Source organism: Thamnophis elegans, chromosome 10 (assembly GCF_009769535.1).
Source record: "Thamnophis elegans isolate rThaEle1 chromosome 10, rThaEle1.pri, whole genome shotgun sequence".
NCBI lineage: Eukaryota > Metazoa > Chordata > Lepidosauria > Squamata > Colubridae > Thamnophis > Thamnophis elegans.
This window is the reverse complement of record NC_045550.1, coordinates 71,361,190-71,382,456: the sequence shown is the minus strand read 5'-3', so window position 1 is coordinate 71,382,456 and position 21,267 is coordinate 71,361,190. Positions and strand designations below refer to the sequence as shown.

At 54.9% G+C, this 21,267-nt stretch overlaps 1 protein-coding gene across 1 annotated transcript in view; it reads right to left on the bottom strand.

Annotated features, from left to right (window-relative positions):
• Positions 1–21,267, bottom strand: part of OPA1 (OPA1 mitochondrial dynamin like GTPase) — a 51,611-nt gene that overhangs the window by 12,263 nt on the left and 18,081 nt on the right. The window contains exons 7-21 of the mRNA XM_032224856.1: positions 18,938–19,057; positions 15,598–15,651; positions 13,968–14,072; positions 13,542–13,628; positions 11,558–11,671; positions 11,362–11,442; positions 10,202–10,276; positions 10,015–10,086; positions 8,317–8,416; positions 7,989–8,119; positions 7,723–7,795; positions 7,331–7,403; positions 5,252–5,367; positions 4,505–4,569; positions 2,997–3,073 (exon numbers count right to left, since the gene is read on the bottom strand). Of these exons, the coding sequence (XP_032080747.1) occupies positions 2,997–3,073; positions 4,505–4,569; positions 5,252–5,367; positions 7,331–7,403; positions 7,723–7,795; positions 7,989–8,119; positions 8,317–8,416; positions 10,015–10,086; positions 10,202–10,276; positions 11,362–11,442; positions 11,558–11,671; positions 13,542–13,628; positions 13,968–14,072; positions 15,598–15,651; positions 18,938–19,057 (1,343 nt within the window). The remainder of the gene's footprint in view (positions 1–2,996; positions 3,074–4,504; positions 4,570–5,251; positions 5,368–7,330; positions 7,404–7,722; positions 7,796–7,988; positions 8,120–8,316; positions 8,417–10,014; positions 10,087–10,201; positions 10,277–11,361; positions 11,443–11,557; positions 11,672–13,541; positions 13,629–13,967; positions 14,073–15,597; positions 15,652–18,937; positions 19,058–21,267) is intronic.

The following is a 21,267-nucleotide window of genomic DNA, read 5'->3' as shown; positions in this document are numbered from 1 at the left end:
GATTGTTAAGGGAGTTTTGCTCCGCTTTACGACCTTTCTTGCCACACTTATCAAGTGAATCAATGCGGTTGTTAAGTGAATCTGTCTTCCCTATTGAGTTTGCTGGTCAGAAGGTCGCAAAAGAGGTTCGCGTGTCCCCAGGACACTGCAACCGTCATAAATACGAGTCAGGTGCCAAGCGCCTGAGTTCTGATCATGTGACCACGGGGGTGCAGCAACGGTTGTAAGTGTGAGAAACGGTCAGAAGTCACTTTTTTCAGTACCGTTGTAATTTTGAACTGTTGTAAGACGAGGACTTCCTGTATATCTTCTGCTTACAAAGGAAACTCTACAGCAGCTCAAAATATTTCATAATATCCACTCCAGAAGTCCCGAGGAGGATGGGAAGCAACCCGAAAGGCAATCTCACCTCCTTCATTGTTCTTGCAATAGATTTCTCCATGTGGATATAAGGTTTTTGTCTTTTGTTCTTTTTAATTCATTTTTTAAAATGATCTGTCTAGCTTTGTTTTCTCTGTGTTAATTTTTCCTTTTGTATTTTGTATTTTAATCTTTTGAATAAAATAAAAAATGAATTAAAAAACAGAAAATGAAAGGCTTTCTAAGAATCTCTTTGTCTTTTGGTACAACTATCTTCTGAAAGTGAGACACAGTAAATTACATTTCAGCTCGCAAACCAAACTCCTTGTGCTCTGGTATAAACACACGTTTCCATTTAAATGGCCACATCAACGAACAAAATTAATGTCACTGTAAGCAAAATTATCCCATGGATTCCAGGAGCCTCGACTCCCATTGTGGGAAGGGAATGTAGCCACGACTCCAACCCAACCCAAAAGCTCTGGCGACTTCAGGCGACTTCCATGAAAAACCGATTCAGGGAACGGCGCTGTGGCTGGGGGTGGGATGGGGTTATTTGTGTGAGATTTGTGTGAGAATGCTGGGAACCGAAGTCCACCGGTGCTAAAGCGGCCAAGGTTGGAGCCTCTGATTTAGAGTAAGGCATCACCCCAGTCTGAGAGGATGGATAATACACAAGAAAGCAAGACGCAAAGCAACAAGACAAGGAATTTGGGATCAAGTAGGAACCGCTCCGGATGGCTCTGGAGGCAGGGAATTGGTAGGGTGGGGAGGGCAGCTTTGAGAGTCCAAAGGGTGGATAGGAGAGTCCTTAACATCCTTCTGCCAAAGGGAAAGGAAGGGAAGCTGCTCCCTGCAGGGATGCCTGGTGAGGGGAGCCGTTATAGCCATAGCAATAGCAGTTAGACTTATATACCTCTTCATAGGGCTTTCAGCCCCCTCTAAGCGGTTTACAGAGCCAGCATATCGCCCCCAACAACAATCCGGGTCCTCATTTCACCCACCTCGGAAGGATGGAAGGCTGAGCCAACCTTGAGCCGGTGAGATTTGAACAGCCGAACTGCAGATAGCAGTCAGCTGAAGTGGCCTGCAGTGCTGCACCCTAACCACTGCGCCACCTCGGCTCTTCACAGCTCTGAGATCCTGCTGAAGTCAGGCCAAAAGGGGGGGAGGAGGGAGGAAAGAGGCCCAGATGGGCTCCAACCGGCTGGAGGAACTTTAAAAGGATATGGAGGAGCGTTGACAGGATAAAAGTTGGAAAGGCCTGGAAACTGAAAGCAGATGTTTCTCTCGTCTTTGGCCAAAAGATGCTCGTGCCAAACCAGACTCATCTGCTCAAGAACAGACCCACAAGTACATACGCACACGCACGCACGCACACACTCTCTGCATCCTGCTGTTGGGGGCCTGTAGACCCGTCAAGCGAGAGGGGAATCCAAAGGGTGTCGGGGGGGGGGGTAATTCTACTACACTGTAACCGTCGTTGCTTTGCTGTTCCTCAAGGCGATGTTCTCACAAGAGGGAAGCAGGAAGAAAATGTCCCAGGGTGAGGAGAAACGAAACGTCCTCATCAAAAGAAGGACTGGGGGTGGTGGGGGGACAGGATAGCAGCCTCCTGATATTTGAGGGGCTGTTGTAAAGAAGAGGGGTGGGGTCAATGTATTCTGCAAAGCACCTGAGGGCAGGACAGGAAAGAATGGGTGGAAACCGATCAAGGAGAGAAGCAGCCTGGAAGTGAGGAGGAACTTTCTTGACCGTGAGACCATTAAGCAGCGGAAGAGAAGTGGCCTTCAGAGGTTATGGGCACTCCAACAATGGAGCCTTTTAAGAAGAAATTGGACAGCCATTCGTCTCAAAGGGCAAAGGGCCGCCATCACCAACTGGTGGTCCGTGAGAAAAGTTTGGTGGTGCACACAAAAATTATTTGCATTTTTTATATTATTTTATGCACTAAATACTATTTATCTTTGGAAAAAACCCATATTAGTGGTCTGCGGGGTGTACAATTATGGATTTGGTGGTCCCTGAAGGGGAAAGGGTTGGTGACGGCTGGTATAGGGTCTCCTGCTTGAGCAGGGGGTTGGACTAGAAGGCCTCCAAGGTCCCTTCCAACTCTGTTATCCTGCTAAAAGCCAGAGCCCCCATGGCCGAAGCAAGGCCCACCAAATCCCCAACCTATCCTCCTGACATCTCAGCAGCCCAAACCAGGAGACTCCCACACCGGGAGGCTCTTCAGCCAGCCTCTCTCCGGCAGCACCTGGCTTCCAGGCGGCCCAGGGGAGGCCCTTCGTAAGCCTCTGCATGCTGACAGAGGGAAGATTCCTTGGGCGGCCAGACCCACCTGCCTTCCATCTGGAATATTCACAACTTTGCACCACTGTGTTCTCCTCCCCGGCCCAGGACCCTCCCCTCCTCAGCTGCCTTCACTCACTCTCGGACCAAGGACAATCCCGCAGGCCATGCTTCCTCCTGGGAAGGGGAGGGAAGGGGCTGCAGCTGGGGAGGGGGCCCTGGGTGGGGGGCTCCCACCTGACTGAGGCAACGCTTGATGATCCCAAGGGAGAATTTGAAACAGCCCATCCTAAGCTCAGCACAGCCCAGCTACGTCCCTCACCCAAATGGAAGAAATCAAGTACCAGTGCTTGGGGGTCACCTGGCTCAAGCTTATGACTTCGTCCAGGATTTCGTTCTTGGCTTTTTCAAACAGCTCGTTCTGGAGAGAGAGAGAGGGACAGAAAGAGAGAGAGGGGGAGAGAGGGAGGGAGAGAAAGAGAGAGGGAGGGAGGGAGAGAGAAGGAGAAAGAGAGAGAGCGAGAGCAAGGGAGGGAGGCAGGGAGAGAAAGAGAGGGAGAGAGAGAGAGGGAGAAAGAGAGAGAGGGAGTTACTGAATGTGGGAAGGGGGACGAATCAGGTGCACAAAGAGGCCCGGTGGATTTCTTCCGACTGAGATCCCTCAGCAAGGGGAACATTCTCTGGAGTGGAGGGATGATGGAAGCCTCTCTTGGGGTCTTAGGTCCTCCACTGGGGACCCTGAATCACCTCCCCCCCCAAGTGCCTCCTTTAGGCAGGGCCAAAGCCAGCAGCAGCAACAGCCCTTCCTCTCCACCAGAGGGGGGATTCAGCAGGAAATTGTGAGTAGTTCGGAGAACCGGTAAATACCTCCGACTGCCCCCCCCTCTATTCTCTGCCTCCCAAGTCCCAGCTGATCGGGAGGGAGTGGGGTTTTTGCAGTATCCTTCCCCTGCCACGCCCACTAAGCCCACAGAGCCAATTTTCTTTTGAACCCCAGCATTACTGTCCACCCCCATCCAGCTGCTCCTTTCAAAACAGACACCTCCATGCCTGGACTCAGCTGGGTCTCTTCTGCAGGGCGTGTGTGTGTGTTTGTGTGAGAGAAACTGCGCAGACAGCAGCCCCAGGTCTGTGACTGAGGTCAGTGCTGGAGTCCATCTGAACAGGCTTTTGACACCCCCCCACCCCCCCATGACGGCCTCCAGAGGTTCTGGAACAGTGTTTCTCAACCTTGGCAACTTGAAGATGTCCGGACTTCAACTCCCAGAATTCCCCAGCCAGCGAATGCTGGCTGGGGGATTCTGGGAGTTGAAGTCCAGACATCTTCAAGTTGCCAAGGTTGAGAAACACTGTTCTGGAAGATCAGACAGCAATAGAACTTAAGGCCTCTATAGCGCTTGACATGCCTCTCTAAAGAGTTTACAGAGCCAGGCCTCTAACCACTGTGCCGCTGTGCCTCCTTAAATAAGCCACAGTCCAGGTGCCACAAGCAGCTCTGGGCAGCTCCCTCAAAACTTCAAACAATCGTTAAGCAACTGGGCGTAAGGCGAGGACTACCCGTCATTGTGGAAGTTCTACAGCAGGGGCATCCAACCAATTTCAGGCCTCTGGACTTCAAATCCCAGAATTCCCCCGCTGTGTGTTTCTTGGCCACTTTAAGAGCAGTGGAATTCAGCTGCCTGGGGAATTCTGGGCGTTGAAGTCCACAGGTCTTAAAGCGGCCAATGTCGGCCACTCCTGCTCCATAGGGAAGCCACCGAGAGGCCTCCAGGTGGACGGATGCTGTGGCCGCTGAAGGTGGTCCCGAGGCCCAGAAGAGGTTCCGAAGGCCCCGAGGCAGACAGGAACTCACCCGGTCCAGCTCTCGCAAGCGGGGATAGTTGTTCTTCCACTCAGTCTCCAAATTAAAACGGGTTGCTGGGAAAGAAGAGGGGATTCAGCCAGATCCACACCTCCAGGGTGGGCCCCTTCCACACCCCCAAAACCTCCCAAGGCAGGCTCGGGCCCTCCCCGGGCCATCTGAATGGTGAGCAGCCCCTCCTGGCCTAGCCACAGTCCACAGCGAAGCTGACCCCTCTGTGGCCGGAGAGCCTCCCTTGGGCAGCTGAGAGGGGGGTCCACATCTGCTCTCCCACCGCCTGGGTCAACCTGGCGTCCAAGGATTCCCTTTTTCCTGCCTGCGAAAGATCTCCCTCCTTCCCCCCGAGCCAATATTTTTGCCCTCCCAATCCTCTGGAACACCCCCCCCCCCTGCCCCGGGGATGCCCCAAACCTCCAGGTGCCCCAGAGAGAGAGCGGAACTGCCCTGCAAGGCCCCCCCTGCCTTGGGTCTCCAGAGCGCTTGGTCTGGGGGCTCACTCCCTTCTCTGCTCACCCTCTGGGTCTGAGGTGCTTCCCCAGCCCCAGTGCAGCCGTGAGGGAGCCCCAGAGGAGCTCAGCCCGGCCGAGTGCGGATCCTGTCCCCCCCCAAGCTTTACCTGAGACCTCCCCAGGTGTGTCTAGTGCCCCTTTTCTGCCCCCCGAGGCACAGGAGCCCAGCCTTGCCAACAGACCCCTCCTCTCTGTCCCGGGCTCCCCACTGGACAAGCTGCCCCCTCACCTTTGAAAGCATCTGCCTGCTGCTCCACAGACTCACGCACCATTTTCCAGAAACAGTCGGAGACGGCCAGGCTGAGGTTCCGCGTGGTCACCTGGTGGGGCTTCAGCATGGAATTCCTGGGGAAACGCACAAGGCAACGGGCGCATGGCTCAGCAACACGGCCTCCTGCAGTAATCCAGGGCGGGGCAGCTTCAGGCCACCTGCGGACTCCAACTCCCAGCATTCCTCAGCCAGCTGGGCTTCTGGGAGTTGAAGTCCAGGGGTCTAAAAAAGGCGGCATAGTTGCCCCAGCTCCCCTCCGTATCTACAGAGGTTGTTTCCAATTCACTGCCTTAGGAAAGTAACACACCACACAATTTTATACGATCCGCAACCACAACCAGCTTCCTTCCACTCCTCCGCTCAAGTCAGGGAGGGGAGAGTGGGGTGCTCAGAGGCCGTCCTTGGGCCACCCCAGTCCCTCCCTAGCAGGACCGGATGGCGAGTCACTGGGTCAGATATGTACACACAGGAAGTCCTCGACTTACGCCCACAGTGGAGCCAAAAATGTTGTTGCTAAATGAGGCAGTTGTTGAGCCTTATGACCTTTCCTGCCACAGTTGTTAAGTGAAGCACTGCCGTTGTGAAGTTAGTAACACGGTTGTTAAATGAACCTGGCTTCTCCATTGACTTTGCCCGTCAGAAGGTCGCCAGAGGAGGCCACGTCGCCCCGCAGGACGCTGCAACCGTCACATGAGCCAGTTGCCAACCATCTGAATTTTGATCAGGTGACTATCTGGGGAGGCTGCAATGGGCGTAAGTGTGAATTTGCCGTTGTAAATTTGAGTGGTGACTAAATGGATCAGGGATTACCAGGTTCCTCCCAGGTGACCCACATGGAACCATCTGATGCTGATCAGGGTGCTGTGGGACACCCTGTCCTATGCTCCGCATGAGCTACATAAACTCTGCAGCATTCCCACCCACCCCAAGGAGCGAAGGAGGCAGGATTAGCCCAGCCAGCCCACAGCGGCTTCTGCAGATTCCTGCCTCGATTTCAAGGTGCTCCCCCATCCCTCTCTTTACCCTCTCCCCCCAGAATCCCCCCCCCCACATCTCAAGGTCAGTCTGATGCCTCCCTGGATAGCCTTTCCCCTCTTTTGGAGGAAATCGCCTGCCCCCACCCCACCCCCTCTCCCAAGGTTACTCAAACATGAAGGGGTCATCATTGGGCAATCAATCCGTCCCTTCAGCATCCCAGAGGCCTTCGAGACTGAAGCTCATTCACAAAAGGCCCCACCCCCTGCTCCTGGCTGGAGATACCGAGAACAAGGGGGGGGGCACTTTGTCCTCTTCCTGGGGCACCTGGGGGGCTGACACTGCCCTCTTCCGTTGATTTTTGACATGTAACAAAACCAAGAAACGTCCCAAAGACGCTTTTTCAAGAAGCAACTGGACCTCCGGGTTTTTCTTTGAAGGTGTTTTGCTTCATCCAAGAAGCTTCTTCCGCTCTTCAAACGTCTTCAGAGAAGACCCAGAAAGTCCAGGGGGGCCTCCTGGGAAAGCACCTTTGGGGCAACCAGACCCCGGAGGATGGAGAAGCCAAAAAAACCCCCCACAGGGGCTGAGAAGGCTGTGCAAAGACCAGAGGAGCCGGAGGGCGACTGGGGGCCTCATCCTCATGTGGAAGAGGGCAAAAGGCGGCAGGAGGAGGCTCTTGTTGTGGCCGAGTTGCTACGTGGCGTCTGACTCCTTGGGACCCAAAGGACCAGGGCTCCCCAGAGCCCCAGCGGAGGGTCTAAAGCAGTGTTTCTCAACCTTGGCCACTTGAAGATGTCCGGACTTCAACTCCCAGAATTCCCCAGCCAGCGAATGCTGGGAATTCTGGGAGTTGAAGTCCGGACATCTTCAAGTGGCCAAGGTTGAGAAACACTGGTCTAGAGGCTGCGGGCTGCCTTCTGTGTTGCGAGGCCCTCCTCCCACCGCTACTGCCCAGCCAACTGAGATGCTTCCCAACCTCAACAACAGGCTGTGAAGGAATAACAACAAGAGGAACAGGCCGGAGTAAGCAGCTTTAGACAAAGCCAAGTATGAGCTTACTTCAGCAGTTTGGAGTTTTGGAAAAATTCCTCTTCGTAGTCTCTGATAGAGTCAATGCTTTCACTGCTGTTTCCTAGAGAGAGAGAGAGAAGAAGAAAGCAACTGGAAATGCGCCACGTGGGAAGGAAGGGCCTGTGGCTGGACAAAGGCCAGCCTTCACATTGACCCACGGATTAGGGCTCTGCTGCTATTACCCTTCTCACTTTCTCTACTACTAATGGCATTTGATGATGATGATGATGATTATTATTATTCTGTTGCTTCCTATGAGAGCCTCTGCCCTGGAGAGGACAAATTCCTTGTGTCTAGTCAGCCTCGGCGAAATATCCCCTTCCCTCCTGCCTTTCCTCTCCTCTTTCCCCTTCCTTTCCCTCTCTCCGTTCTCCGCATACCTTTTCCGGTAACCACCGCAAAATACCCCAGGGCCTTCATTGGAAAGAGTTTCCCCTCGATGATCTGCTGAATCTGCAAGGAAAGGAGAGCAGAGGCTCAGCCCCGCCAGGATGCTCGGTTAGGGGGCCAGCCTTTACATGCGGGCCCAGGTCAATGCTTCCCTCGGGAACACAGCGCCTTCTTTTCTTTTAGGAGGAGGGTCCTTCCGCTTGCTGAGCAGCCGCTGCCCCATGGCGCCCCCTCCCCTCCCCCCCCCCGCGCTCACCCTGCTGGGACTGGCCACGTTCTTCTCCGCCAGGTCCACTTTGGTCAGCACGAAGATGGTCCTCCTGCCCTGAGGGTCCATCTGGCTGACCAGGTCAGTGACGATGCTGCGCTCGGCATCCACAGACCCATCTGGAAGGGAAAGCAGGGAGAGGCTCCAGGGGGGGGGAAGGGGGGGCAACGGCACTCGGCCTTGGGAGGGGTCGAACGCCCGATGGAGGAGGAGGAGGAGGAGGAGGAGGATCTGCCCTGCCCTGCCTCCACCCCTGGAGCAAGAGTCAGCCTGGGCTTCCTCCCCCAGCCAGAGCCCCAGGGGTCGCAGTCCTGACCTTGGATGCAGAGGATGATGGCGTTTGGGTTCTGCATGTAGGCTTTGCTGATGCTGAAGATGAGCTCTTTGGTGTTCGCCGCCATCCCCGATGTCACCGTCTGGGGAGAGAGAGGCCCCTTTTCATGGATCTGACGTTTCAATCTGCCACTTCGCAGAAGAACAAGAGCTGGAAGGGACCTTGGAGGTCTCCTAGTCCAGCCCCCTCTTCAAGCAGGAGACTTCAGACAAACGGCTGTCCGGCCTCTTCCTAAAAACTTCCAGTGCTCCCACAACCTCTGGAGGGAAGGGATCCTATCAGTGGACTGTCCTCACCCACCGGACATTTCTCCTTAGTTCTAGGTGGATTCTCTCCTTGACCCGTTTCCCTCCGCTGCCTCTTCTTCTCCTGCCCTCGGGTGCTCTGGAGAACAGGTCCCCCCCCCCCCGCTCCTCTCTGTGGCAGCCCCCACAATACTGGGAGACTGTTCCCACGCCTCCTCTCCTCCTTCCCTAGGCCAGCCAGGCCCAGTTCCTGCAACTGTTCACCGTTATGTTTTAGCCCCCCAGTCCCCTCGCCATCCTGGTTGCTCTTCTCTGCACTTTCTTCTGAGTCTCTGCGTCTTTTTTTATACTCTGGTGACTCTGGATGCCGTGTGTAATATTCCCTGGGCAGCTGCATTTATGAGTCAAGTCCTCATCCAGGGTGGGGAAGAACTGCCTTCAATTCCACCTAGCAAGACCAGAGAGGTTTTTGAAGCGCCCTGGGAACTTTCCACCCCCGTCAATGGGATCAGCCCTGGGGCAGAATCTGGGGCTTCCCCTGGACTCAGTTTCCCTTTGAGCTACAAACAAACAACCTTATAGCTAAAATCTCAAGCTCTAAGCAAAAGGCAGAACCCTGGGTCTGATTTTGGCCGTTTTAATTTAAAATGCACATTTCTTTAGAATTAAGTAATTCTGAGTCCCTTGCAAAAAACACTCTGTGTGTCTGTGTGTGTGTGTGTGTGTGTGTGCCTCTTTCATCCTGTACTAGATGGATGGCAGCACCCCAATTTTGCAGACAGGGAACAGCTGCCACCTCGTGCTTGCTTTATGCGTCGCTGCTATGCGGTGACCGTCTGTCCCGAACTATGGAGCCGGGTGACGGAGAGGGGAATGTTTGGGAAATGGAAAGGAAGCGCTGGGCCTTCTTGAGAAGCTGCTTCAAGGCTGCCCAGGTGGAAGGAGGGAGCTGGGCAGCAGAGCACGCTTGGACCGGCCATCCAGAAAAGAGCTTGCCAGAGAGTAGCTGGCTTCCTTGGGGTGGGAAGCGAAGGGCAACACAGGAGGGATTGGGGCCAGCAAAGGTTGGTTCTGGCTCTGCACAGCTCAATGCGTCCCAAAGGTCCTTTTTCCAAGAGGCAACTGAACTTTCCTCTTTTTCCTCTGAAGACATTTTGCCTCTCGTGCAAGAAGCTCTTTCCGCTCCGACTGGGTGGAGGGGAGCGGAAGGATTTGTATGAAAACGTCTTTCAGGAAAGACCAAGGAAGCCCAGCTGCCTCTGGGAAGAACCCCTTTGGGACAACCGTGCCCCGGATGACGGAGAACCTCCGCAGGCTCCCTGCTTAGAGGGGTCGGGGGGGGGCAGGTCAGACACGGGGAAGCTGACGGAACGAGGCCTCCTTGCGCTGCTCTTGCAGCAACCCCCCCTCCTCCCCCCCAGCGCAGGACACTTACGCTGATAACACCGGGCAAATCGACCAGCACCATCCTCTGCAAGCCAGGACCCTTGACGCTGAGCGAGATGGTCTGCAGGGGAGACAGCGCAGCATGAGGGAGAGAGAGAGGGGGGGGGAGAGAACCCGTTTCTGGAAAGGCCCCTGTGTGGGAGTGGGAAGGGGCCCGGGGGGGGGGCAGGCCTCACCTCTGAGCTGACGGTGCAGCTGCTGCCCACACTCTTCTTCATCCGGATCTCGATCTCGTTCCGCAAGGCCGCCAGCTGTTTCAGCAGAAGCAGAAAGGGGCGGAGTCAGAGGGAGGGAGGGGCTGAAGGAAGGGGGCCGAGGGCTCTGGGAAAGGCGCCCGAGGGCACAGCAACCAAAAAGAGAGCAATCAGGCCGTGGGTCGTTCTTGACTTACGGCCCTGCATTTAATGACCGCTCGAAGTTATGACTGCGCTGAAAAAGGTGGCTTACAACAGGTCCTTGCACCTACGACCGTCACAGGGGGTCACATGATCAAAATTGAGGTGCTTGTGCAACATCAAACGTGATTGGCATCTGCAACCTTCCCAGCTGGCTTCCCACCAGCAAAGTCGCTGCAGGAAGCCAGATTCACTCAGCGACTGTGTGATTCCCTTAATCCCAGTGGCAAAAATGACCATAAAATCGGGTGGATCCGTTCAACGACTGAATTGCTTCGCTATGGAAGTTCTGGTCCCTGCTGAGGTTGTAGGTTGAGGCCTGCCTGTGCAGAGAGGAGAGGCATCCAGAGAGGGGAGAGTGCTTCACAGAGAAGCAGGCCTCACCTAGAGCAGTGTTTCTCAACCTTGGCAACTTGAAGATGTCCAGACTTCAACTCCCAGAATTCCCCAGCCAGCATTCGCTGGCTGGGGAATTCTGAGAGTTGAAGTCCAGACATCTTCAAGTTGCCAAGGTTGAGAAACACTGACCTAGAGGGCCTTTATCAGGCCCTCCCTGAAGTGACCCTGAAGCATTTCCTGAGCAACGGAGCCAGCTGTTAACTGGGCAGAGGCTGTTTGGCAACGGATCAGTTCAACCGGCCCTCCGGGACACCGGCCACGGTCCAAATTCACACAGAAAACGCTCCAGGCACTTCCCCTCGCCTGGAACGCTGCGATTCTGCCCCCTCCTGAACAACCTTCTCCCAAGAAGGGGAACTGGGAGGTACAACTAGAATTCCACGGCCTCTTCCAGCGACACGGGGCCGGCCAGGGCCCCTTCTGGAATGAGCTGACCTCTCTCCACAATGACTGGCCGACATTTCTTGCGACCCCCGGCAGATCGTTCATCCTGCGGGGAAAAACCGAAGCCCCCGGCCGCCTTTTTGCTCCTTGAAACTTACATCTTCCTCCTTGTTCAAATCGAACTCGCGAGAACTGTCCTTGAAGACGGCCACGTGGTGGGGACCTTCGCTGAGGGTGACCTGAGGCCCAAAGGGGATTCAAAGAAGGGAAAGCGTTAAAGCACCCGAGGGGGTCTCTCCCGGGGCAGGCTCTCCCTCTGGAAAGCTCATGGCTCGGGGCCTGCAGTGTTCCTACCTTGACAGGTGAGCGTGTCATCATTTCTCCCGAGCCCCGAGGGAAGATCCGGGCTTGAGCGATCATTTCCAGCACGCTGGTTTTGCCAGCACTCTGGTCTCCCACCACAACCACCTGAAAGGCAAATGCTGGTTGATTTCTCCGGAGTTGGGGCGAATGGTGTTTTTATCCATGGCTCCAGAACCCTCCTTCTATCCAAGGCAGCTGCTTCCTGAATCCCAAACCAAAGTTCCACTAGAGAAGACAACATCAAGGTAAATTCCATCTAGATATAGTCTACTTGGGAAGCCCCCAAAGCAGCCAGTTACTGCCTACCGCAGTGGTTCCCAAACTTGGCAACTTTAAGACTTGTGGACTTCAACTCCAGAGCTGGCTGGAGAATTCTGGGAGTTGAAGTCCACAAGTCTTAAAGTTGCCAAGTTTGGGAACCACTGGCCTACCCTAACAATTTGGGCTTTATCCACTATCCCATCACTATAGCTCTAGCAGCAGCTCTTAAAACTTACCGTATATCCCGCTTCACAGAGCTCTCCAGCCCTCTCTAAGCCGTCTACAGAGTCAGCCTCTGGCCCCCAACAATCTGGGTCCTCATTTTACTGACCTCGAAAGGACGGAAGGCTTGAGCCTGGTGAGATCTGAACTGCCAAACTGCAGGTAGTCGGCAGTCAGTGGAAGAAGCCTGCAGTACTGCATTCTAACCACTGTGCCTCCAAGGCTCACAGCAACCTTCCTTTTCCTCACAGCTCAACTGGAAGATGTAAAGCTGCCCATTTCCGGTGTGAATGCCAATGCCAACCCTGGCCTGTATGGAAATCGCCGAACAGGCGGCACACCGGAGTAGGAAGACCAAAGGACCATCTAAGAAAACAGGGCCTCCCTAGCAGAGATGCTCTGTGTGAATGTGGAGGAGAACCACCCATCTCACACTGGCAATGCGGCACACCACGGCCTCCAGCAGGCATGGAGGAAAACCTCCAGCCGGCAAGAGAAAACGCGGCCAACGTGGCTGGGCGAATGTCACTTAGTTATAATCGTATTTGTTCTACCTACTTTTTACTCAGGTTGTAGTCCAATGACCCATTTTCTATGCTCATGGTTGAAGCCCAAAGGTGCTTCTGCAAAAGGCAACTGGACTTTCCTGGTTTCTTGAGAAATTGCACTTCACTTTGCTTCTCACCCAAGAAGCTTCTTCAGTTCTGGATAAGAAGCGAAACATCTTCAAGCAAAACCAAGAGAGTCCAGTTGCCTTTTGGAAAAGCACCTTTGGGACCCCCAGGGTAGCGGTGGGTTGCAGGCGGTACGCCTGGTACGGGCATACCAGAGCCTGCCCAGAACACCAGGTACCATTCCGGCCCTGGTTCCCCACCTGCCCGCCCTCGCTCCTTACCTGTCTTTAAAGTCTTTGGTGCTTCCACGCACGGCGCTTACAATGCATGCGCGACGCTCCACTGAGCAGCTGGAGAGTCGCGGAGGCGTCACTGAACAGTAAGACTTGTGTGTGCGTGCTAGGCGTGTCCATGTGGACGCCGCCGGGCCTGTTCCAACCACACCGTTTGGAACGGGATCCGGAACCCATCACTGCCCCAGGGCCTGGATGAGAATAAACCTGCACAGACAAGGGGAACAGAAGCATCTCCCTCGCAGGGACACTGGCCTAAGGTTTATCTCAATCATCCAGGTCATGTTTCTCCCCAAAGTGCTTTTCCCAAAAGTCACCTGGGCTTCCCTGGGCTTTTGCCTCCCACATTCTTGGATGAGAAGCAAAATGTTTTTAAGGGGGGAAACAATGAAAGTCCAGTTGCCTTTTGGAAAAAGCAGCTTTGGGGCCCCAGGGCCTGCAGGACGGAGAGCCTCCATCGACACTCAGGGTGGAATGACACACCACCAGGTGTCATTCTGGGTTGAATGATGTAGGTCTCTATGTCTAGGTGTTTCTGACAAGGATGAAGAAAAGCGTGAACACGGAGGCTCATCGCCCACTTACCCGAGGCAAGTGATCGTGGGTATTGTAACTAGCATCGTAGTCTGACAGAGTATCCAGGACTTCGGAGTACATGTCAATCAAAGATTTCTAGGGAAGAAACAATGAAGGGAGTGAGGCCAAAGCCCAGGGAAGAAGGCGGGGCCGCCACTCTCACGCTCTAATCTCTTCTCACAACAACAGACCCACACGGGGAGCCACTGCAGTGCAGCACCCCAGTGGAGGGACTGGAGTGGGAAGGTTTCCCCCCAGTCAGGCAGGGAGGGAGGGATGCTGTGGGACCCCCTCAGCCGAGGGACTCTGACTGGTGGGGGTCTAGGTGGAGAGGCTTCCCTGCCACTGTCACCCATGGGAGGGGGTGTTTTTAACAAAGTGAAAACTGCCACCAGAAATACGGCAGGAGCAAGGGAGGCCCCCTGCCTCCCTTACCTTCACCTTCCGCTGATGGATGCCCTTCTCGTCCTTCTGCAGGACTATCTTCCTCAGCTCTTTGTTCTCCTTCTCTAGGCGCTCGAGCATCCGCTGGTATTTCAGCTGCCAAGAGACCCAAAGGGGGGGGGGGGGGGATGTTAAAGACTTGGGAGGGAAGAGCAGGAGGAGGAGGAGGGGGGAGGGAGGGAGATGAAATAGACGGCCCAGGGGCTGCTGCTCTCTCTCACCCAGCCCAATGGGGAACAATCACATAAAGAAAAATAGAATAACAAGAAGGGGCCTTGGAGGTCTTCTAGTCCAACCCCCTGCTCAAGCAGGAGACCCTAGATCATCTCAGACAAATGGCTGGCCGGTCAATAAAATAAAACTGCTAGCGGTGGGGCACCCAAGTCCTTCCACTGATTAATTGTTCCAACTGTCAGGAGGTTTCTCCTTAGTTCTAGGTTGGATCTCCCCTCGATTAGTTTCCATCGGTCGCTTTTTCTCCAAAAGATCTTGGATTCCTTCAAAATATTGTCTTTTGCTTTCCAGGCAAGGCAATTCAATAACGGTGCCTTTAGGAGGTGGTTGGGGTCACCCTCCACCTTGCCAGGGTCTTTCCCCAGAAATCTTCATCTCCTGGAAGGGGAAATTAAGCAGGGCGGTTCACCAGGATGGAAAACTCAGAAAGCTTCAGGGTTAGAAACTGGCCTTCATCTGGATGGGCCGCCTGGACCTCCCCTGTTCCCAAGGGGCTGTCAAAAACACACTTCTAAGAAGGCAAAATCACTGGTAATGCAGACGGCCTCCCCCACTGAGAAGGAAGCCAGGCATGTAAATATTCAGGACAGGGGTATCTAACCATGGCAGCCTTCAGACTGGGGGACTTCAACTCCCAGAATTAAGCCCACCTGTCTTAAAGTTGCCAAGCTTGGAAACCTCCGGTTTAGGATTTCGTTTGTTTTTTTAAAGACATTGACAAAAATATCCCAATTAGTATCAACGTGTAGATAAATGGTATATTAAATACCATTGAGATATATTTAAAAATGAATCTGATTGTATTTTTAAATGGACCCCCCCCCACCCCTCCGCAAACCTCAGTGGGAAAAGAAAATGCCAAGGATTAGAACCGAAGATATTTTTAAATATCCTAAAAGAGTTTCTGTCAGCTCTAAAGAACCGAGAGTGACAGGTGATGCTCCTTCTGAGCAGTTTATTTCCATTTGCCTACAGACAGAATCTTGCCAGACTAAAGCAACCATCTGCAATGACCACAGGGCTAGGGAAGGGATGTCCTCAGCCTCTTCCTGCCCACCAGGCATTTCAAGGCCTGCTGCCTCTTTGTCCTCTGGGAGGGAGACCCTCCTGGGACCCCAAACTAAATTCTACCACAGTTTTCAACAACTGGACATGGGTGATAACGTTTGTCGCTGCAGCTGAGTTGGGAAGTAAGAACACTGAGTGGATCTCCGGCTTTATCTCAAAGGCACAGCAGCGACTGGCCCAAGCCTGGCACATGTGGAACCTCACCCACAGAGCAGCGCCCTCCCCAGGGATCAAAAGTTCACTGATCTTGCCTTGTTTCCTCCCAAGTCATCCGGCCAGTTAAGATCCTGGCCTCTCAACAGCCGCCAAGTTCCCTTACCTGCGTCCGCAGCAATTCTTCCTGGAGCTGATCGACCTTTTCTTTATCAGAAACCTGCAACGGCAAAGAGACACAGAAGGCACGGTGGGCATTTCGGATGCCACCTAGGCCTATTTCGTGGGATGAAAATTGATTTAGCCTTTTCGCTGTTTAAACCTTTGTTAGATTGAGGAGTCCCGTGGGTCTTGTGGGTGGCTATGCAAGCTGAAATTATAGATTATAAATAAAATCCAGGTGCAAACGATCCTAAGCTTTAAGAGTCATTGTTTTACAAGAACAATTTGGTCAAATCGGACAGCTTGGACCTGAAAGGAAACCCATCCCTGCAGCATTTCGCTATACTTACCCAGGTGCCTTACTTCTGAAAGCAGCTGTGGATGTATTAGCAGTGCACTTGAGAAAGCTCCTAACCTCGGGAACCGTACTTTTCTAAATGAAAATACCTTTTAAGTATGCACTAATAATACGGCTAATTCCATCCATCCCTGCTCAAAAATTAAAAAATCTGCTGAGCTATCAATAAAGAGGTTTTCAAAAACGATACTCACTAGGCTTTACAATTTGGGGAAAATATTTGCTTTATATTCATTAATATCTCTTCCATGCACTTCACACCATTGGTTGCGCTTCAGAAAGCTTCAACTAGGCACAGCTCCACCGCGTTTTAACAGGAGCTATTCAAACGTTCAAAGTAACAAGTGGTCTAAACTTAAAGAGGAAGAAAAAAATGTTCTTTCCTTCTTTGTACGGTGCATCAGAACGGTGCTCTGTCCCTCCTGTGTGCACAGAGGCTGCAGCCATCCAACAGGCAGAGCCTCTCCGTCTGAATGCTTTCAGCTGCCACCAGCCCAAAAGCAGCCCTGGGCAGCAGCTGCCGGAGGGGCGATGGCCCACCAGCTACCAGGGAGAGTTGGGTGAAGGACGCAGTGAAGGCAATGCAGCCGGTCTGTTCTCACCTGAGCCTCTCTTACACTCCAAAGCGGTGGGCAGATTTTACAGCATGGCTGAGAAGCACCCAGAATAATCACCCGGCTGTGCAAAAGGTTTTCTGCTTTCTGCACCTCCTGCTTCTCCAGGACAATACAATAGCAGAGTTGGAAGGGACCTTGGTGGTCTTCTAGTCCAACCCCTTGCCTAGGCAGGAAACCCTACACCGTTCCAGACAAATGGCTATCCAACATCTTTGAACCATCTTTGAATCATTGAACTCTTGGCCAATTCTAATCTCTTTTTCTTTGCTTCATGAACAATCAGCCATGTGCAAGGAATCAGGAAAAAAAGCACCTCCTTTATTTAAATATGTGACTGAAGATGTTCCCTTCTGTCAAGCAAGAGCCCTCTGCTCAAAGGCAGGAGTGCCCTCCCATGGCAGCTTTTAAGACTTGGGGACTTCAACTCCCAGAATTCCCCAGGCACGCCGTCAGCCCTTGAATCACCCTCTGTTTGTCAGCTGGAGGCTCAGAACTGAACTTAAACGGATGGCCACCTCCAGCCATGGAGCACTCACAGCCTCTGGAGGAAGGTCCACGGCTGCATGGCTGGTGGGGGATTCTGGGAGTTGGAAGTCCACAAAGTCTTGAGGTTGCCAAGGTCGGACACTCCTTGGCCTAAGACCCAAAGGGCAGGCAGATGGGAAAGACCCTGAGAACAGACCAGGAGGGCTTCGCCACAGCCGCTTCTCCCACGGCTGCTCCCTTGCAGCTGGGACTGCCGGGGAGGCCACCAAGGCCGTCCAGACGGGAGCCACGCTTTGGTCTGATCCACTCTTAACGCCATCTCCGTGGTGGCAGCAATTAAAGCTCAGTCCTGAGCCTCGGGCTGACAAAGAAAGGAGGACTCCACGTGCCGGTGGGCCGGAAGCAGAGCCAGACGAAAAAGCCCCGTGCCACTCAGCCCAGGGGAAAGAGGGCAGCCGTCTTCCAAGTACCCGAGCAGCTCCTTGGAGGACAGGAGTCATCATCTGCCTCTGCAGCGGGAAGACAGGAGCCAAGGGGCCGGGAGACTCCTCCGCCTGGGCAGCCCTGCTCAGTAGCGCTCCAGGCTGCCAGAGGAAGCAGGGCTGCTGAAGCAGAGCCACCCCTGGGTGATGCCCTGAAGGGACCTGGGCAAATCCTATGACTAGGGAAGCCCTCTCGAGTGGAGGGAGTCCCATCCTGCCTCTTCTCCACAAGGGAAAGAAAGCCGAGGGGAGCCAAGCATCCCACAGCCTCCCGCCCTCTCCTAGAGCAGGGAAGGGGTGGGACGGCCCCTGGGTTGATCCATTGGTCCACCGGGGGAGATTTCTAGGCTACAACAAAAGGCAAGGCAATGGTGACCTTTACGGCCTGCATGTGGAATAGAAGATCCGGCTAGCCCAGTGTTTCTCAACCTTGGCTACTTGAAGATGTCCGGACTTCAACTCTCAGAATTCCCCAGCCAGCATTTGCTGGCTGGGGAATTCTGGGAGTTGAAGTCCAGACATCTTCAAGTGGCCAAGGTTGAGAAACACTGGGCTAGACCCTCTTCCTGGGCTCACCCAAAGCAGATTAAGGCAATAATCGCCATCCAGGACTAAAGTGCAAATTAATAAAACCGTCCTGCTTATCTCTGGTGCCTGTGCAGCCGTTAAAAGCCCTGGGAGAGTGGACCATTCAAAGGAGTCTCTATCCTTTGTCCAAGTGGATGACCGGCTCTTTCCTGGAGGGAAAGGCCCCACCACCTCCTCCATTGGACCATGGCAGACCTTCCCTGCCGCCTCTCTGACCGCCTCAACAGCCTGGATGGTGAGGGTGCAGGCTGGGCTTCAACAGGGGGGTCTCAGAGTCCATTTGAGATCCAGAACCTTTTGGGCCACCACCTCCCTTGGGGCCTCTCCAGCTGCCTGGCCTCTTTCCTCTGTCGTTCCCCCCCGGAGTCCCCTCCTCAGAAACTCTCCGGTCTGGAAGAACCTTTCGAATCCAGAGGCTCTACAGTGGGCGGGGTCTGAAGTCCAGGGGTGACCCCCGAAAGAGGCTTTACCTTCTCACGGCTGATCTCCAGTGAGCCCAGCCAGACAGGAGGCCACCTGCACAGCTCCCCCTGCCCCCCAAAAGGTGGTAGGAAAAGCGAGGAGGAGCCAGGGGGAATTTCCCCAGGGAAACGAAGGCCCCTCTGGGGAGAATTAAAAAGGCAGGGATCCGCGTACTAGAGAGACGACCCCGAAAGAACCAACGGGCCGGGAGCGCCCGAGAGCAGAAAGCCACCACCAGAGCTCAATCACTGCCAAGGGTCTGATTGGGTGGGAGCGAGGGGGCGGGTGGGTGGGGAGGAGAGCAGGAGCCCCCCCCCCCAAAGGCTGCCTGGTCTATCTGAGTGCCGTCACCTTGCGCTTCTGCTGGGAGGAGGAGGAGGAGCCTGGCCCAAATTGGTCAGCGGCCCTGCGGACATCCTCTTCGTGCTGCTGGATTTGCTGCTGCAAGAGAATGAGCTCGCCCAGGAGGCCCTGCCGCACACGGGGGGAGGGGGGGGTGAAGAGGGGAGGGGGAGGAGGAGAAAAAAATGGAGGTGAGGGGGGCAATGATGTTAAACCAAAAGGTGCAACACAAACACAGGGCAACACGCACACACACACACACACACACACACGGCGGAGGAGGAGAAGCTGAACATAAAAGGAGGGAAGGGAGGAGCCTCCTTCTAATGGACGGCCAGCAGAAGCCGAGCGCACCCATGCGGCACCAACCAGGGAAAGGGGGAACCTCTGGAGAGTCCAAGCATGGAATTCCTCCGGGGAACATTTGGGAGCATTGTGGAGAAAGAACCCAATCAGGAAGGCCTCCCCGTCAGGCCACAGGTGGACAACGCAACTCCTGCACAACTGACACAAATACAATACAGCTTCCAGTTGTTGTCCGAGGGCCCTTCGTCAGCCGCTTTCCAGCTGAGGCTCCCAGGAGCACAAAGCAGCCGCAGCCCCAGGGAAGCTTTGGACGCCCCTCTTGCGGGGGGAGGGGAGGAGCTGCTGCCGAATGACCTCCGGCCGTCCCTGGGGCTCTCAGAGGCCTCTGCACCGGAGACAGGGCCCTCGGGGAGCATCCTTGGGGCCCAAGGCAGACAAAACCTCCTCCATTGGGGGAGGTGAGGTTACCTAGGGAGGGTCAGGAAGGCCTCCCCACCCACCTCCAGGGCAGCAAGAGAAAGGGGGTCTGGAGGAAGGCAGAGTTGGCCCCTCCAGCCTCCTTTCCTCCAGGAAGGCTCCTTTTCTCCACTTCTGCCTGTCCATGATAGACGGGAGACCCCCCCCCCCTCCTTTGCAATTCCAACCAGGGGCCTCTGCTCCAAGGGGGGAGGGGGGAGGTCTCACTGCCGAGGAACTCTCCCTTGTCAAAAGCCTCTTTCCACTGAGTGCCCCCCCCCCGAAGACGTTTCTGTTTATGGTCTCAGTCCAGCCCTGCTTGTTTTGGGGGGAGGTGGGGGGGGGTCTGCAACATACACCCAGTGGCTGAAGCACAGCGAGCAGCGTGACAAGTGAGGTGGCCTCCTTTCTGGGTTCGCCCCCTCCCCTTCAGAGCCCCTCTGCTGATGCTCCCAGGACGGGAGACCCCAGGCCCCTCTGCCACGAAGGAAAGACCCCCAGCGCAGCACCCAGGCCTGAGAGGGGGGGGGGCTGCTTCACCCCCTTCCTTTTCTGCTGATGGAATCGGGGCCTTCTTTGGTTCTGGGGGGGGGACAGCACAAGCGGACCTTCACTTTCCTGCCTCCTTTGAGGGTCTGCTCAAGAGAACCCCAGCCCAGCACAGGGCTCTGCTTGGGTCCTGCTGAAAGAGCCCCATGGAGCCCTCCTCTCAACCCCTTTCAGCTACGGGGATTCCCCTTTCTCAGAAGGGCAGAAGAGTCGGTGAGACATCGGCAGCATCTCCCGAAGGACCATGAAATCACGGGCGGTGGGATTTCCTCCTGCAACTGAAGGCAGGAGAAGTGGCCTCCCCTTCCCCCATTTGATCTTCCAGCACCAACCCTGGAAGTAGCTTTGGCTGACAGGGCCCCCTCCCCCCAATCACGCAGGGGGCTGCCCTGGGGAAGCCACACCAGAGGAGAGGGGGGAGCGGGGGCTCTAAGAGGGGCTTCCCAGCTTACCCCACAGAATCTTGGGGTAACCACCTTCTGCTAGCAGCCCTGGGCAAGATGGGGTGGTGGTGTCCTCGTCCCTCTCCAGCAAAACCTTTGGGCACCAGCTTCCTTGCCAAGCCGGCCCAGGGCCTCTGCCCAGCACTGCAGCAGGCGCTGTTGCCGCACAGCCAGGGGGCATCCTGTCTCCAGTGTGACCCCCCCCCCCAAGGCAGCATCCTAAGCACCTGATGGGAGGGTGAGAGGCGAAAGGAGGGCAGCCCCCTCAGACCAGGAGCTTCACCTCTGCCGGAAGCCCCTTCCTGCCCATCAAAGCAACGGGCACTCCTGGTCTCAGGAGGGGGTCTCTGGCAGGCCCTTCGCAACGGCCCCGACTCTGCGTGACTGTCCAACAGGGAAAGTACGGAGGGGTCATGGGGGCTCCCTGAGTTTGGCTGTTTCCTTACCCAAACTAGGAAACACCATCAATGCTCCCTTGCAACCCCCCTTCCCTTCTAGCACGGATGGTGTTGCCTAGACAGGTCGTGAAAGGCCTGCAAGAAGACCTCCAAACCCAGAGAGCACCAAGGAGCCCCCGTTTCAACC